General features: G+C 47.2%; 1 protein-coding gene across 1 annotated transcript in view; it reads left to right on the forward strand.

Annotated features, from left to right (window-relative positions):
• The window catches only part of KCNK13 (potassium two pore domain channel subfamily K member 13), a 93,950-nt gene extending 82,318 nt beyond the window's left edge, over positions 1 to 11,632 (forward strand). The window contains exon 2 of the mRNA XM_081510873.1: positions 10,025 to 11,632. Within this exon, the coding sequence (XP_081366999.1) occupies positions 10,025 to 10,848 (824 nt within the window). The 3' untranslated portion in view covers positions 10,849 to 11,632. The remainder of the gene's footprint in view (positions 1 to 10,024) is intronic.
• Positions 11,633 to 18,677: the final 7,045 nt, after the last annotated feature.

Below are 18,677 nucleotides of genomic sequence, written 5' to 3' on the forward strand. Positions count from 1 at the left end.
CTTCTACCACGTTCTGTTGATCAGAGCAAGTCTCTCAGTCCCCCAGGGTTCATGGGAAAGGGAAGGAGGCTTCCTCCCCTCGAGTACTTGCAGGCCTGGGAGCAGTTTGTTCAAAACCGCCTTTGGAACAGCTGACCCAGGCAACAAGGGTAAGGAAGGGCGGTCTGGATGGGACTCTGGCTCAGGCCAAGCCGCCACCACTCAGAAGGCTGCCTGGCCCAGTGGCCGCAGTCTCCTCGCCTGTAACACAAACGCCTGGATGTGGAAGCTGTGAAGTCCCTTTCCGCTCTAACAGTTGTGGTTCCGTAGTCTGGGTAGAGACCGTGTGCCTGGTGAGACCCTTCAGACTTCCGCCATTGGAGCCCCGCCCCGCCCCGCCCAAGTTGAAGGGATGGGTCCCTTTAATTGAAGGGTCTTTTGGGGAAAAAAAAATCCACAAACTCCTTTCATCCCACACAAAGAGGCATTTCTAAATCAAAAAGATTATGAAGACATTTATTCAAATCAAAGTCTTAGTGTAATGAGATAAATCAAGAGGAATGCTTCTTCTGGGCAGATGTTTATATGCAATCTGAAGAAATGTCCCAGAATATTTTCAAAATATTTTAACATGTTTTTCTCAGTTTAAAAGTAATTAAAGATTAAAAAAAAACAACAACAAACCCATGGCCTACCACACTGGGTGCTGTAGGCTTAAAAAAAAAGTGATGAAAGATATAAAACATTAAGAAACAATTACATCACCCATATGATCACCACCCTAAAAAGACCTGATTAAGACTTTTGTCTCTTTCTGTTTGTTTTTTCTCTGTATGTGGCAGACATTGTTGGTTCTGGGGCCCATCTCTTTTTCGGGGGCGCTGGTAAACCCCAGCCCGTCAAAGAAGAAATCCACTGCTTCTGTAGGTAACTAGTTCGAGAAGCGGGCTTGTGACTTGTTGCTGCTTAATGGTATACAATGGAAATTTTGCCAAGGGGTTTCTGGAAAGGCTTCTCTGCTCTGACAAAGATGTAAACAAGGTAGGAGCAAAACACGTGCTGACTCTGTACACGGGTGTGTGAGGAGGTGATTCCTGAAGCTGCTGGCATCAGGAGACTAGCCGACACGTTGTTGGAGCCAGTCAGAAAGGGTGAAATGATTTTGGCTCATAGATCATGTTCCAAAGCCACCTACTTAACTGTTCCTAGAGCTGCCCTGTCTCCAATGTCATGTTCTATGAGATAACACATCCCCTTCATGTTTAAGCCACCCTTATTTATGATTTCTTGTTACTGGCATCGAAAAACACGTTAACTGCTACAATATATAGAACTGTATAAATGTATTTTGTGAAGTTTATTCTTTCATCCAACAAATAATCAGTGAAGATGGTCCAGACTAGAGTCTTTCTGTAGACACATCTTGGCTCTGCTTTTTTCCATTTAACATTTTCCCTAGTCGTTAAAAATTTTTTGTACATGTAATTTTTTAAATTAATTTATTTTTTAATTGAAGGATGATTACTTTACAGAATTTTGTTGTTTTTTGTCAAACCTCAACATGAATCAGCCATAGGTGTCCATGTAATTTTTTAATTGAAGTATAGTTGATGTGCAATATAAATTACTGGTGTACAATATAGTGATTCATAATTTTTATAGGTTATACTCCATTTATAGTTATTATAGAATATTGCCTATATTCCCTATGTATATATCCTTCTAGTTTATTTTGTACATAATGTATGTGTATATCATATGTATGGAGTTTTTTAAATTTTATTTTATTGAAGGATAGTTGTTTATGGTGTGTTAGTTTCTGCTGTATAGCATAGTGATTCAGTTACACATATGTGGGTATATATTCTTTTTCCATATTTTCCACTATGGTCTATTACAGGGTGGTGAACAGTTTCCCGTGGTATACGGTAGGACTCCTGTTTCTCCATTCTACATGTACCACTTGGCGCCCGCTGACCCCACACCCTACTCCATTCCTCTCGCACCCCCTTCCCCTTGACAACCACCAGTCTGTTCTCTATGAGTCTGCTCGTTTCATGGATAAACTCATTTGCATCACGTTTTAGGTCTCACATGTAAGTGATGTCGCGTGGTAATTGTCTCTCTCTCTCTTTCTGATTTACTTCACTTCGTATGAGCATCTCTGGGTCTACCCATGTTGCTGCAGATAACATTTTTTTTGATGGCTGACTAGTTTCCCACTATTTCTATGGACCACATCTTCTTTATCCATTCATCTGTTGATGGACGTTTAGGTTGTGAATTGTGAACAGAGCTGCTGTGAATACCGGCATGCAGGTATCTTTTCAAACCACGGTTTCGTCCAGATACACGCGCAGGAGCAGGATCGCTGGGCCACACGGCAGCTGTGTTTTCAGTCTCCTGAGGAACCTCCGTGCTGTCTTTGTGCTTCTGTTGGCCACCTGCATGTTTTCTTTGCAGGAATGTCTACTTATTTCTTCTGCCAATTTTTCAACTGGGTTGCTTTTTGACTACTGAGTTGTATGAGCTGTTTGTATGTTTCGGAAACTAAGCCCTTCCTGGTCACATCATCTGTGTTATTTCCTCGTAGACAGTCGTTTCACTTTGTTTATGGTTTCCTTTGCTGTGCAAAAGCTCATAAATTTGATTAGGTCCCATTCGTTTATTTTTGCTTTTATTTTTATTGCCTTGGGAGACTGATCTAAGAAAACATTGCCACGATTTATGTCAGAGAGTGTTTTGCTTGTTTTCTCTTTTAGGAGCTTTATGGTGTCATGTCTCGTATTTAATCTTAAGCCATCTGAGTTTACCTTCGTGTGCGCCGTGAGAGCGTTCCAGCCTCATTGGTCCGAGTTTACCTTCGTGGGCGCCGTGAGCGCGTTCTAGCCTCATTGGTTTAGGCGCGGCTGTCAAGTTTCCTAGCACCACCTGCTGAAGAAACTGTGTTTTCCCCACTGTGTATTCTTGCCTCGTTTGTCAAAGATTGATTGGCCATAGGTGTGTGGGTTTATTTCCGGCTTTCTGTTCTGCTCCACTGGTCCACATGTGTGCTTTTGTGCAGGGACCTCTCTGTTTGATTACTGTAGCTTTGCAGGATTGTCTGAAGTCTGGAAGGATTTTGCATCCTGCTTTGTTCTTTTTCCTCAGGACTGCTTTGGCAATTCTCTGTCTTTTCTGGTTTCATATAGATTTTTGAATTACTTGTTTTAGTTCTGTTGTGTATATGTAATTTTAATGGCTTCATCTTCATGGCTACTTTTATTGAGTGGTTGCCCTGTTATCTGCCATTTAGGTTCCTAAAGATTTTCATTGTTAAAAGTAAAGACAGGGTGACATCAGTGTACATAATTAGTCACATTTCTGATAGTTTTGAAGATATATTCCTTAAAAAAACATATAAATAAAAGGATATAAATATTTTTAAGATGTCTGATACATATTCTCAAGTTGCTTTCTAGACAATTTATGCTAACTTGTAGGTTTCCATGCAGTGCTTGATATTTGCTACTGCATCTGAGGGCACTCGCATAATACACATTTTCCCCCAAATGCTTCTAGAAAAAATTATGATGAAAGTCTACAGGACACATTTGATCAACAACTCAGTGACATAAGAAAAAGAAAAATTGGAAGGGAGACTGTTAACAAATGAAAGAGACTTAAAAGGTATACTGCACGGACCTCATTAGGATCCTGATTCAAACACATGGTCTGTAAACATGTAGTTTTGAGAGACTCGAATATGGACTGGGCATTATTCAGTGTTCAGGAGTCGGTGTTCATCTTGTTAGGTGGATAATGACATAGTGCTTACATCGGGAAAATAAAGTCCCCGTCAGTTACAGATGCATCATCATTAATGGATGAGATGGCATGCTGTCTATGGTTTATCAATACTTTTAAAAACTCCAGCAAATAAAAGGGGTGGGCTGGGATAAGAGAAACATGATTGGCAAGATGTTGACAGCTGCCGAAACCAGGGAACGAGAGTTCATTGTCGTCTTCTCTCTGCCTTTATGTATATTTGAAAAGTACAGTGTGAAACTTTTTTATTTTTCACCTTAAGTTTTTGAAAGAATATTTAGTATGTGCACAAAAGGGCGGGAGATGGCAGGTCTTGCTCTGTCTTCGTGGTCTAGGTGAAGGGCTCTGGGGGGGTTGTTGGGCCCCTGGCCAAGCCTGCTGCTTCCTTCCTGACCCCAAGGACACACCCAGGATCCGGAGCCGCCCTGCAGGTTGCAGTCACATCAGAAACAGATCTGGAATAGTCAAGGGGGCCAGATGGAAGCAGCCTGCCAGGCGAGCCCTCGCCTCGGCCTCCAGACCACACTTGCGCCCTTGACCCCTGATCAGCTGTGCCGTCTGCTCCCAGACTCGGGGGCTGGACACAAACCCCATGATCTCAGACTTGAAGCTCAGGGATGAAACTGTATGCTGAAAAGCACCCCCTCTGACAATCAATGTCATGTATGTGTCTATGAAACACAAAGGGACCAAATGCATGGGGTGGTTTTCAACACCGATTTAATGGCATCACATGTTGCGAGGAGCACACGTACATTCAGCTGTGTGTCTGAGTCAGTGAGGACGGCGGGTTTCAGCGTCTGATGTCAGCCGCTCCCCGATTGTGTCGGCTTTGGCGGCCCCTCGTGTGGGTGTCTGTGTGAAGCTCGGGGCTCCAGACGCTCCTCTCATTTCCCTCCCTCGGTTCTACGTGCAGCGTGTGCGCCTGACAGCGGCTTTCCCGGCAGTGCACTCAGGTGCGAGGTCACGGGCCTGGAGACAAGACAGACCTAGGTTCTAACTTGGCTTCACCTCTGGGAGTGGGTGTGGATTTGAGGAGTCAGTGATACCTGGCAGCCAGCAGACTTCTGATGATGCCTGTGTCCTTTTCCCCACCAAGGAGGCCCTGAAGCTTATTTCCAATCCAAAGCATTCGTAATTGTCCAGTAACACGGGGCTCAAAAAAGTGGAGACTTTCTACGAAAAAGCCTGCCTTATTAGCTGACACACTTGTAAGCTCTGAGAGCAGTACAAGCTATGGAAACACCTCAAACTGCAAACGCTGGGAAGCTGTCTCCGGTTGCTTAGCTATGGAAACACCTCTGACTGCAAACGCTGGGGAGCTGTCTCCGGTTGCTTAGCTATGGAACAGCTCTGACTGCAAATATTGGGAAGCTGTCTCTGGTTGCTTAGCTATGGAAACACCTCTGACTGCAAACGCTGGGAAGCTGTCTCTGGTTGCTTAGCTATGGAAACACCTCTGACTGCAAACGCTGGGAAGCTGTCTCCAGTTGCTTCTGTGAACACCACCACTTGTGCCATCCTCTGTTATTTTTGCTGATTAAAAAGTGATCAAGAAAATTCGGTAGGTAATCAAAAGTCACAGATTATCCTTCCTTTCATAAAACTGAATGTTTTAAAGCCAGCCAAACAAGAAAGAATCTAGAGATTTTAAATTCCTGGAACAATTGACAGAGGAATAGATAAAGATGATGTGGTACATATATACATATATATTACTCAGCCATAAAAAGGAATGAAAAAAGGAATGCCATTTGCAGAGATGTGGCTGGACCTAGAGATTGTCATAGAGACTGAAGTCAGTCAGAAAGAGAAAAATATATTGTCACTTACATGTGGAATCTACAAAAAATGGTATGCGTGCATGCCAGTCATGTCCACCTCTTTGCAACCCCCATGAACTGTCCACAGAATTTTCCAGGCAAGAATACTGGACTGAGTTGCAATTTCCTACTGCAGGGTCTGTTCCCAACCCAGGGATCGAACCCATGTCTCTTGCATTGGCAGGTGGATTCTTTATCATTGAGCCGCCTGCAAAGCCCAGAAAATAGCGTAGATGAACTTATTTGCAAAGCAGAAATAGTCTCAGATGTAGAGAACAAACCTGGTTACCAAGGTGGGGAGTGATACTAGGTATAAAATAGATAACCAATGAGAACCTGCTGTATAGCACAGGGAACTCTATCCAGTGGCCTGTGGTGACCGAAATGGGAAGCAGATCTAAAAAGGAGGGGATGTAGGTATACGTATAACTGACTCACTTTGCTGAACAGCAGGAAATAGCACAGTGTTGTAAAGCAATTATACTTCAATCCATCAATCAACCTGTCAATCTCTGGAACATGTCATAGAATCACTAGAAGTCTCGTTCATTAGAAAAAAATCAGCTTCTCAAGCTTGTCAGCTGGCCTCAGCACTGTCCCTGTGTGTATCACAGGCATTTGTCCCAAGTAAGGCCGCATTCGGGACCCTGAAGCCAGGGCAGCACCATCGTGCTTTCCTATAGCCCTGGCCTCACCCTGCCTTGTGTTGTGGGCAGCAGTTTATCTGTCCCAGTCTGGAGGCCGGGCTCCTGGAGGCCAAGGACCCTGTCCAGCCAATCCTGGTGTGGCCCAGACTCCTAGCGCCAGTTCCCAAACTTAACAGATGCTCAGTGAGTTATTGCTCTTGCCTTTGGTGGTGGTTGTGGTTCAGTTGCTCGGTTGTGTCCGACTCTTAACGACCCCATGGACTGCAGTATGCCAGGTCAGGAGCAACTATTCACTCCTTTTTCTCTGCTCTCCAAGAGGAAAATCATTAAGCCCTCTGTGGATCAGGAAGGAAGTTTTTTTTAAACACTTACATATTGTTGGCAGTGCTGGGTCTTCACTGCCGTGCAGGGCTTTCCCCACTCGTGGCGAGTGTGCAGACCTCTCAGCGCAGTGGCCTCTCTGGTTGTGGAACACAGACTCAGGGCATGAGGGCTTCAGTAGCTGTGCTGAGGGCCCAGTCGTCGGGCCACACAGGCTCAACCGCCCTGCGGCGTGCGGGATCTTCCTGGGCCAAGGATCGAACTGGTGTCCTTTGCATTGCAAGATGGATTCTTAACCACTGGACCATCAGGAAGTGAAGCCACTCAGTCATGTCTGACTCTTTGTGACCCCGTGGACTGTAGCCTATCAGGCTCCTCTGTCCGTGGAACTCTCCAGGCAACAATACTGGAGTGGGTTGCCATTCTCTCCTCCAGGGGATCTTCCCGACCAGGGATGGAACCCAGGTCTCCCACATTGTGGGCAGATTCTTTACCATCTGAGCCACCGGGGCAGCCCAGAAAGGAAGATTCTGTACAAGAAAACATTGCCCTTTTGAATCTTATGTTACACAAGGAAGTTCTCCTCTGATTATTGGCAAATGTATCCCCTCACCCCTCCATATATACACCTGCTCCTATTTCTGGCCCTTCCCAAATTCAGTGACTGTACCCAGTTTCTGGAATGTTGTGGGGTCAATCAATGGCCCCAGATAAACACTGCTCCTTTTTCCTGCCTGTTGCCTCAGTTCTGTTTCAGTGGAGAGAGCCGAGGTGCCCTGCCAGCCTTACAGCCTTAGGTAAGGACTCCAGGCTTCCTTTGTATTATCTTCCTAGTGTGGAAACGTTCACAAGCTTTGCTGGTTTCAGGAATTCACCGAGCTGGAGGAGGTGCCCCTCGTCCCTAGGTCAGGAACTGATCGCTCAGCGCCTCGCTGACCCCGCGGTGTTCCTTGGACTGGGGAGGAAAACCACCGCTCTCAGTTCAGCCTGTAAACTCAGTTTTTTCTTCATCCTCCACTACTTCAGCCGCCTCAATTCACCTCAAGCTTGGGGATAAGAATTAAAGATACTAACAAAGAAAAGACAACAAAGATAGAACTTCCTTACCTCATAACGAAGATGTCTAATAATGAAAGCTACGCTGCCAAGAGCCACTGAGGACCTTTAATTTTCAAAACAAGTGTTCTGAGAAGAGATGACGGTCTGACGTTCTACCACCGCGGGCCAGGATTGTGCCTGCCAGCGGGATTATCCCCAGTCCCTTGCTCCTTCCTTACCAGGCCATCCTGTTCATTCCACTCCATCCCATCCAGCTCAAAAGCTAGAATTCGGTGTCTTCCTCCAGCCTCTTGGAGGAATTAATGATATGCTAAGGAGTAGCTATACGCTCTTAATGTGCTACTGTAATATAGTTTAGGACTTCCCTGGTGGCTCAGGTGGTAAAGAATCTGCCTGCAATGCAGGAGATGCAGGTTCGATCCCTGGGTCAGGAAGATCCCTGGAGGAGGGCATGGCAACCCACTCTAGTTTTCTTGCCTGGAGAATCCCACGGACAGAGGAGCCTGGTGGGCTACAGTCCATGGGGTCGCAGAGAGCTGTACACGACTGAGCAACTAACACGCTGAGCAAGGAAAGTTGAATTTAATTGGAAAACTAAACACTGTGTGCGCGTCCGGGTGTTTGGGAAAGGCGGCCCTTTGGCGCCCCCTCAGGGAGCAGCAGTTACAATCTCAGGAGCTCACAGACTGAGGTCTGATCTGACTGTCCTGGGATGCTCTAGGGGCTGCCATGGGCTCAGCCATGGCAACAAAGCAAAGCGTTAGTTTGACGACCGCACGCTGTTGCCAGGAAAGAGGACTGTGGGTGAATCCAAGAGATCCTGAGGAGGGGGCCCCAGCTTGGGACTGGACTTGATTATGCAAACAGCGAGGTTTGATTTGAAGTTAAAAAACCGAACCCAGGGCGGCATGGTGAGGACTTGCTTTTCAAATGATGTTTTTTGGGTTTTCTTTTCAAAAGGCCTTTGATGCCTGTCCCCTCAAACACATAAGACTCCTCAGGTTTACTGAATCAGTTGCTTGGAAGGAATCGGTGTCCCTCAGGGTGGGCCGAAGCTTAGTGGCCCTGAGTGAGAAGTACTGAGTGTGTTTCTTTTCCGTTTCTCCTTTTCCTTAGTGATGTCCACTGTCCTACCATTGGTATTCTTAATAACATGTCTGTGTGTGGGAGTACAAAGGTCAAGAAGGTCACAGTTGTGAACAGGAAGAGACAAAGACAAGAGAGACTTTATTTTATCAAACTGTAACCACCAATCCCTCAGCACTCCCAAAGCATGACAATTTTGTTTAAAAGATGGGAAAATCTTGAGCAAAATGTTGATTTCCACATCTGCTGGCACGCGCTGTTTCTGTCTGAAGCATCACTAGCACATACACGGGTGTGCGCACACCCTTGCCTGCCTGCCTAACCCTTAGCCTTCTGTTTAGTCTTCCTAGACCCTAAGTCTGAGAGTGGTTTCCTCTTAGCATTTCCCACAGGACCCTGTCCTTTCTCCAGCACAACACTTAGCACAGGATAAATACTTCACTATATGAGAGCTCCATCAAGGCCGGGACCAGATCTGCCTTTTCCCACCATTCTAGTCCCAATTCCTGGAATGGCAGCCAATAAGTGTTTATTAGAGTAAGTGAATTCCCATGAGTCTCTGTAAGACTTCTTCTATGAGCCTTTGTATGAGCCTTTCTAAGAGCCTCTGAATAATGTCTGTTGAGTATGGTTGTTCAAGTTGTCTACTGTACAAGAACATCTAGCAGAATTGGGAGGGGAGGCTGGAATGCAGCCCACGTTCTCATCACCATGCCATTGTCACTGGCTTGGATCCCACTTGGAGGAAGAGGTGTCTTTCTCTGATTTGCACTGCCGCACCACACAGGCTTTGAGCAGCCCAGCTCTGAACAACACTTAATGTCTTCAAAAGGAAGTGGGAATTCCCCCTCTCATTCCTAGAAAGGCTGGGATGGAGTATTTTCAAGAGAACTGTTTCTTTAGGTTCTCTGAAGTGAAAGTCGCTCAGTCGTGTCCGACTCTTTGCAACCTCATGGACTATACAGTCCATGGAATTCTCCAGGCCAGAACCCTGGAGTGGGTAGCCCTTCCCTTCTCCAGGGGATCTTCCCGACCCAGGGATCAAGCCAGGTCTCCCGCATTGCGGGCAGATTCTTTACCCTCTGAGCCGCAAGGGAAGCCCAAGAATACTGGAGTGCCTTGCCCTTCCCTTCTCCAGCCGATCTTCCCAATCCAGCAATGGAACCGGAGTCTCCTGCATCGCAGGCGGATTCTCTACCAGCTGAGCCACCGGGGAAGCCCCTCTGCCGGCCATCAAGGCCAAGACTCTGACCCCATCCGTGGCCAAGCCGTCCCTCACTCTCCGATTTCTGTCTCCTGCAGGGTTTGGGATGGCCACTCCAGCGACAGTGGGCGGGAAGGTCTTCCTGATCGTCTACGGCCTCCTCGGGTGCTCCAGCACCATCCTGTTCTTCAACCTCTTCCTGGAGCGCCTGATCACCGTCATCGCCCACGTCGCGAGATGGTGCGGCGGCCGGCGGCCGGGGAGCCCGGGGCGGGCGGCGAACGGGAAGCCGTCGGTGCGCGTCGTGCTGCTGGCCCTGGGCGCCGCCTCCCTGGGGCTGTGCTGCGGGGCCGCCGCCCTGTACGCGGCGGCCGAGGGCTGGGGCTACCTGGACGCGCTCTACTTCTGCTTCGTGGCCTTCAGCACCATCGGCTTCGGGGACCTGGTGAGCGGCCAGCAGGCGCGCTACGACGGCCGGGGCCTCTACCGCGCGGCCAACTTCGTCCTCCTGCTCTCCGGGGTCTGCTGCCTCTACTCGCTGTTCAACGTCGTGTCCATCCTCGTCCGGCAGGCGGTGAACTGGGCCCTGGGCCGGGCGGCCGGCGGCGGCTGCCGGCGGGGCCGGGGGCGCGGCGGGCCGCCCCGCAGGAACGCCGTGGGGCCGGGCCGCGGGGGCCGCGGCTCCGTGGAGACGGACGGCGGCTCGGGCGCGCGGCGCCTCTCGGGCGAGATGGTCTCCATGAAGGACTTCCTGGAGGCCAACAAGGCCTCCCTGGCCGTGCTCCAGAAGCAGCTGTCCGAAGCGGCCAGCGGCCGCCCGCGCCGGGCGAGCACGCCGTCTGTGGACGACGAGTTCTCAGGGGGCGTGGGCGCCTTCTCCATCATGAACAGCAAGCTGGCGGAGACCCGCGCCGACAGGTAGGAGCGGGAGCGCAGGGCGCGGCCCGGCCGGGCCCGGCCGGGCGCTTCCGGAGCTGCTCCTCCCCGCCTGGAGCGCGGCTTCAGAGACTCCTCCAGCAGGCCGCCCCTTTCCAGGGCTGCGGACCGTGCAGCGTCGATGCCTCTCTCCTCATCTTCATTCTTAAGTCTAAATTCACTCTTTAAAAGTGAACCACACAAGCAGTCAGGCCGTGGTCTCCTGACTCGTCTTGCTCCAGGATTTGAACCCAAGAGAGGGACGGCTTACTCAAGCCTCGGTTTCCTACTGCTCTGTTCTTCGCTGGAAATACAAATCCTGAAGATGCGAGTTCTCCCCTGGGCCCCCAAGCGACTGAACTCACAGCCCCTCCGAGGCGCTTCAGCCAAGGGAGGGTGGGAACTGGTCCAGAAGGCGACTGGGCTTTTTGCTGAGCTGCCTTCCGAGCAGCCGGGTCTGGGCCGCGGCCAGGGAGATCACCGTTCCTCCTTAGGCCAGCTTCTCGGTCTTTGTTCCTCTGTTCTTTTATTTTTACGATCTTAAGGCTTGACCGAGGTGCCTGTGGGACCTCAGCGTGGTTAAGAAAATAAAATTCAGCTTCAGGCCTTTAAACAGCACCAAGGCGATGCGGATAGTCCGCTCTTGTCACTGAAGACTGGACCTTAACGTGTTCCTTTGAGCGGCCCCAGAGACCACTGCATTTTTACCAGGGCTTGGGGCCCATTGCAGAGATAACAACTGTCTATTTATTAAAATTGAAAATTTAATAAAGCCTCATTTTATTAACAAAGATTACGTGAGTGCTCATTAAGGGTGTTGGGGTAGAGTGCTTCATTAAACAGGTACTTACTGCGCTCACAGAAAAAGGAAATAAGAAATTAACCTTTAGGGATTGTAAACATCATCTTGGATTCTTGGCTGGAGAAACACTCTAGACCAGATAATGAAACCTGGCTTTTCCTGTCTAATCCTCTTGGGTCCTGCCTTGTGAGATTGTAACAAACCCAGTGAGATTACCTGGCATATTGTTAAAGTGGTCCATGCTACCAACGAGGGCTGTTGATCTTCAACGCAGAAGATTCGGGGGATGAGAGCAGGGTTTATAAGAGATAGCTGTTGTTTTTTAGAAGATAAGAATGGTGTCCACGTGGCACTATCAGAAATGAGGAGGAAAGATGGGCCCCATAAAGAGGATAAAGCAGAAAAGCCCTGCCTGGTAAAACTGAACTGTTGAGCAGAAAGCCGTCAGACTGGGAGGACCCTTAGGAACCATCTCATCCAACCTCCTTGTTTTTGACAGAAGGAGACAGAGGCCGGGAGGGATTGCCCCTCGCCTGGGTGCTCGGGCTGATGGTGAACAGCCGGGAGGAGCGCTCTGGTCTCGGGGGAGGTCTGGGCTCCTGACCCGTGCCCCACCCGCCTCAGAACCCAGAAGCGGCTCCCTCTCCAGGTTGAGCTGACTTTTCTTCCAGCCGGCAAACCCAAATATTTCCTTTCAGATCCCAGGAGTGCCCTAGGGCCAAAGTGTGATAAGCAGCAGCCCTAGGCTTTGGACTTAGGGCTCCTGTGGCTCCAAAAACCAGAGACCTTCAACCATTACTTTGTAATACTCTTAAAGGGCAGCAGCCCGGAGTACTGCAAAACCCTTGTTGGGAGCCTCTGATCATAAACCCATCTCCCCAGGGACTTTGCCCTGCAAGAGGCACTGTGGGGAGGTGGGGGTAGGGGTAGAGCTGGGTCCCCATCTCTAGGGAATTTCTTTTATTTTTAAAATTTTTATTTTATATTGGAGTACAGCCAATTAACAATATTGTGATAGTTGCAGGTGGACAGCAAAGGGACTCAGCCATATGTATACATGTATCCATTCTCCCCCAAACTCCCCTCCCATCCAGGCTGCTTTGGGAAGAGAGGTAGGAGTCTGTGCTGCACCAAAAAGTCCAAGCAGGGGACAGGCTGGAGGACTGGGGTGAGCGTGCCCCTGACATCCGAGGAGGTGGTGGCTTTCTGAAACTAAGGCTGAGTCTGAGACGCTCCCAACATCCCCCTCCACGCTCACAAGCTTCAGGCGACAGGTATCAACAGCACACTGCTAGGAGCACAAGAGAGCAAAGAGACCCTCTCTCAGGAGGCTGCAAGGAGAAAACCTAAGCTTCAGGACCAAACTGACCTCGCCCCGGCAAATCGAGTTTCATCCTAAACACAAGGCATTGCGGCAGGACTGCCAGCCTGAGGAGCACTGAGCGTAACCATAGCAACAGCCAACCTCCTGACTCCAACCCGCCCAACTCCAAACTGGATCAATTCAAGCATTCGCACTAAGCATTTATCAGGAGGAAAGGCAAGCTGGTGTCTAGGCATAAAACCTCTGCCTCAGTCTCTACTGGCATACACAAGATGCCCAGCTTTCAAGAAAAAAATTATGAGGCAAGCAAAAAAAAGTTTGAAAAGAAAACATTCTCCTGGACAAAGCAACTATCAGATCTGAAACGAATGTTAGAAATATCTTGCAGGGAATTTAAAATCACCATCACTGGTAAGTTAAAGATTCAAGAGGGAAAAGTGGACGTCAGGCAACATCAGATAGATAATTTCAGTAGGGAGATGGAAAGTATAAGAATCTTTGGATGCTTAGAAATGCTAGAAATAAAAAGCACAGCAACAGAGATGAATGGGGCCTTCAACGGACTTACTAGTCGACTGCCGCAGCCAAGAAGAGAATCCATGAACTTGAAGATAGAAACTGCTCAAACTAAAATGGAAAGAGATGAGAGTGAAAAAGAAAAACGTCACATCCAGGAGCTTTGGGACAATGTCAGATGGGTTAGTCATGAGTAACTGGAATCCCAGAAGACAATGAGGTCAGAGCAGAAGATATTTTTGAAGAAATAACAGCTGACAGCTTCCAAAATTAATGACAGAAACCAAGAAGGTCCAAGAAGCTCGGAGAATACCTAGCAAGTTTTATATAACTGTATATATGTATTTACATACATACATATATGTACAGATACATATATATAAACACACATGTAATACAGAAGCACACACTGGATATACCTATTCATATATTCAAATTGCAGAAAACAAAAGACAAAAAGTCTTGAAGACAGCTAGAGAAATAAGTACATTCACAGGCACAAGATAAGAATTATAACAGATCTCATCAGAAACCATGCAATATAATAAAAAGAAAAATAGTATGACATCTTTAAAATGCTGAAATTTTAAAAAGAACCCCTGTCAATCCAGAGTTCTATATCCATCAAAAATCCTTCAAATGGGGAGGAGAAGCAAATACTTTCTCAAACAAAAATGTAGAGAATTCATTGCCAACAAATCTACCCTTCAAGAAATGTTTTTTAAAGTTCTTTAATATTTTAAAACAATGAGAGATAAAGAGCATAGAAGAATTCTAATTAGTGAAAGTAGAAAAAAGTAGTGAAATAGCAAATTATCATTAGAACCCCAAAGTGGTAATTGCTGCAGGAGAGACCTACGGACGAATACTAAAACCAGTGACGTAAAAGTTTAAGCAGAACCCGGACATGCGCAGTCTCAAAGGCTCTCCACCAACTACCGAAATACTCAGGCGTTACAAAAAGAACTTTACGGTGGCGAATTTTAGCAACTTTGCAGTGGAGAATTCTGGCAGACACCACTTTAGTCAAGTGAGCAGAGCTAATGCTACCAGCTGTGCATACCGACATCTGAAATGACGCGTTGAGACGGGGGTAGCATCTTGCCACTGACGTCAGTCTAATCTCACAGACAGGCTCAAATGGAGGGATGTTCTCCACGGTTACTGACAGGTATTCTTCAAACGTCTCAAGCCAATGAAAGACAAGCCTAAGGAGGCAGGACACCTACATGCCATGTGGGATCCTTCATTGGATCCTGGACTATGAAGCAAATGTTAGTGGACACACCAAGGTGATGTTCAGCAAACTCTATAGTCGACTCAGCAGTGTTACACCTACGTTACCGTCTCAGTTTAGATCATGGATCTATGGTTATGTAAGATGTTAAATAAGAAGTTGGATAAAAGGTATGTGGAAACTGCACTATTTTTACAATTTGACTGTAAGTCTAAAATTATCTCAAGTAAAAAGTTAAAAAGAAAAAACCCCAAGACTCTCGAGTTTGCACACAACCAGTCACGCCTGGGCATGGGCTGTGACTTGAGCGCAGGACCCCTGTGATTCCAGTTTGGTCCTCATGTCCTTGCAGGTCTTGGCCGTCACTCTAAAGCAGTAAGACTTCCCTGGCAATCTATTGATTAAGACACTGCCCTTCCAGCACAGGAGATGTGGGTTCAATCTCTGGTTGGGGAGCTAGGGTCCCACATGCTATCAGGCCAAAAATTAATTAATTAAAAAAATAAAGCAGTAGTTTTGCGAGTGTGCACCCCAGATCAGCAGCAACAGCAGAAATGGGGCACTGGGTGGAAATGAGAATTCTCAGGCCACACACCTGATTAAGGAACCAGAAGCTCTCACAGGGAGAGGGGAGGGGAGGGTGAGACGCGTGGAGAGAGTAACGTGGAAACGCACATTACCGTGAGTAAGATAGATAGTCAACGGGAATGTGCTGTATGGCTCAGGGAACTCAAACGGGCTCTGCACCAACCTAGAGGGGTGGGAGGAGAGGGAGCTGGGAGGGAGGCTCGAGAGGAAGGGGACATATCTGTACCTATGGCTGAGTCATGTGAGCTTTGACAGAAAACAGCAAAATTCTGTAGAGCAATTATCCCTCAATTAAAAAATTACAAAATAAAGAATCAGAAGCTCTGAGGGTAGGGCCCAGAAATCTTTAACAAATTTTCTAGTCATTTTCATTCCCCAGTAAAGAATGCTTTCCTGAGCATGAGCTATAAAGAGCAGGAGCTATAAGGAGACCCTCCTCGGGGCTCAGCCTGCAACCCCCTCAGGCTGTGCCCCTGTGGCTGGATCCCAGTGCCTCCCAGAAATTAGTATCATCTGCATCTCAGAGCCACTTCTAATCATCTTGAATTTCCCAGGCACCCGGATAACTCCTCTGGGAACTATGCTCCCTGAAAGTTATTAGATGCAAGTAATGATTTAGGCAGAAGGCAGTGCTTTTATGTTTTCAAGGGAATTGTTTTAAAAAAATATCATCTCATAGTTGTCCTTTGGTGGAAGATTTCTGTGTATCTCTTAAGCATTTGCTGATTGAATTTTGTTTACTCTTCCCAGCAGCTGGCCTTGGAGTTTAAGTCATTGCAGAATCCCCTGCCATCAGGAGCCATGCTTCCAGTACATCCTGCATGCGTGCGTGCTAAGTCACTTCAGTTGGTTCCAACTCTTTGTGACGCTATGGAGCATAGCCCGCCAGGCTCCTCTGTCCATGGGATTCTCCAAGCAAGACTTCTGGAGTGGATTGCCATTTCCTCCTCCAGGGGATCTCCCCGACCCAGGGATTGAACCCCCATCTCTTACGCCCCCTGCATTGGCAGGCAAGATCTTTACCTCTAGCGCCACCTGGGAAGCCCCCAGTATGTACTACCTTCCTCAAAAATCACCGTAGTTCCCTAGGGAAATTGTTTTTAATGCAGATTTTCAGGACTTTGCCCAGACCTTCTCCATTAGAACCTCTATGGGTGGAGCCAAGGAATCTGCATTTATTTATTTATTTTTTAATTTTAAATTAGTTTATTTTCCATTTTTTTACTTTGCAATATTGTATTTGTTTTGCCATACATTGACATGAATCCACCATGGGTGTACATGTGTTCCCCTTCCAGAACCCCCCTCCCACTTCCCTCCCCATCCCATCCCTCCGGGTCATCCTGGTGCACCAGCCCCGAGCACCCTGTATCATGCATCGAACCTGGGCTGGTGATTCGTTTCACATATGATAATTTACATGCTTCCATGCCATTCTCCCATATCATCCCGCCCTCGCCCTCTCCCATAGAGTCCATAATACTGTTCTATTTATCTGTGTCTCTTTTGATGTCTCTCGTACAGGGACATCTTTACCAATTAACTAAATACCATATATATGTGTTAGTATACTGTATTGGTGTTTTTCTTTCTGACTTACTTCACTCTGTTTAATAGGCTCCAGTTTCGTCCACCTCATTAGAGCTGATTTGAATATTTTTGTAATGGCTGAGTAATATTCCATTGTGTATATGTACCACAGGTTCCTTATCCATTCGTCTGCTGATGGGCATCTAGGCTGCTTCCATGTCCTGGCTATTGTAAACAGTGCTGCGATGAACATTGGGGTACACGTGTCTCTTTCAAGTCTGGTTTCCTCGGTGTGTATGCCCAGCAGTGGGATTGCTGGGTCGTATGGCAGTTCTATTCCCAGTTTTTTGAGGAATCTCCACACTGTTCTCCATAGTGGCTGTACTAGTTTGCATTCCCACCAACAGTGTAAGAGGGTTCCCTTTTCTCCACACCCTCTCCAGCATTTATTGCTTGTAGTCTTTTGGATAGCAGCCATTCTGACAGGCATGAAATGGTACCTCATTGTGGTTTTGATTTGCGTTTCTCTGATAATGAGTGATGTTGAGCATCTTTTCATGTGTTTGTTAGCCATCTGTATGTCTTCTTTGGAGAAATGTCTGTTTAGTTCTTTGGCCCACTTTTTGATTGGGTCATTTATTTTTCTGGAATTGAGCTGCAGGAGTTGCTTGTATAGTTTTGAGATTAATTGTTTGTCCATTGCTTCGTTTGCTATTATTTTCTCCCATTCTGAAAGCTGTCTTTTCACCTTGCTTATAGTTTCCTTTGTTGTGCAAAAGCTTTTAATTTTAATTAGGTCCCATTTGTTTATTTTTGCTTTTATTTCCAGTATTCTTGGAGGTGGGTCATAGAGGATCCTGCTGTGGTTTACGCCGGAGAGTGTTTTGCCTATGTTTTCTTCTAGGAGTTTTATAGTTTCTGGTCTTAGGTTTAGATCTTTAATCCATTTTGAGTTTATTTTTGTGTATGTTATTAGAAAGTGTTCTAGTTTCATTCTTTTGTCTCCGTTTGATGAGGAGGATTCATGAACACCTGAGGTTATAAATCACAGCAGGGCGTTGAGGCTTGCAGTTCAGTGGTTCAGGTCGGCTGGGGTGATGGCCGTTGAGATAATCAAAATCCTGCATGGCGCACCTATTCCCGGGCACCTTCTTGGCTTTGTCTAACCCATATGCGAGCGTGGGCATCACCGCATCTGCTTCTCCACGTGCGTCAGAAACATTCACCACTGCTTTCTCATGGGTTCTTGAAAGTCAGCTCAATATTTAGCACCTCTTAAGACCTGCCCCGGTGAGCTGCTTTGAAAGTACAGCGTAAATCTCAGGCAGCCCCTAACTTCAGGGACACGTTCAAAGCACATTATATAACCAAGGGTTGAAAACAAAGTATCCAAAACATTTCCAGGATTATCAGAGAGAAGTGAGAGTCCCTGTGGACTGAGAAAGTCAGGGAGGACTGCGTGGGAGAGTGGGCTGGGGGCGAGGACTCGGAGATTGGGCGTGCGCAGTGCGGAAGGCAGGGCAGGCGAGGGGCGGGAGGGTCACGACTGCGAGGCAGCGGTGTGTCTGCATCAAAGCGGTGTCTACGAGCACCTCCCCCGGGCCCGGGAGGTCAGGGATTGGAAGCAAGCTTGAAGGTAGAGGAAAATGCTTGCTCATCTTTTTCCGGAATTCTTTTTTCCCTCCTCTAAGGAAAGTCAGATGGTGACTGCAGCCATGAAATTAAAAGAAGCTTGCTTGCTCCTTGGAAGGAAATCTATGACCAACCTAGACAGCATATAAAAAGCAGAGACATTACTCTGCCGACAAAGGTCCATCTAGTTAAAGCTATGGTTTTTCC

Source organism: Giraffa tippelskirchi, chromosome 7 (genome assembly GCF_054371585.1).
Source record: "Giraffa tippelskirchi isolate mGirTip1 chromosome 7, T2T-mGirTip1v1.2.pri, whole genome shotgun sequence".
NCBI lineage: Eukaryota > Metazoa > Chordata > Mammalia > Artiodactyla > Giraffidae > Giraffa > Giraffa tippelskirchi.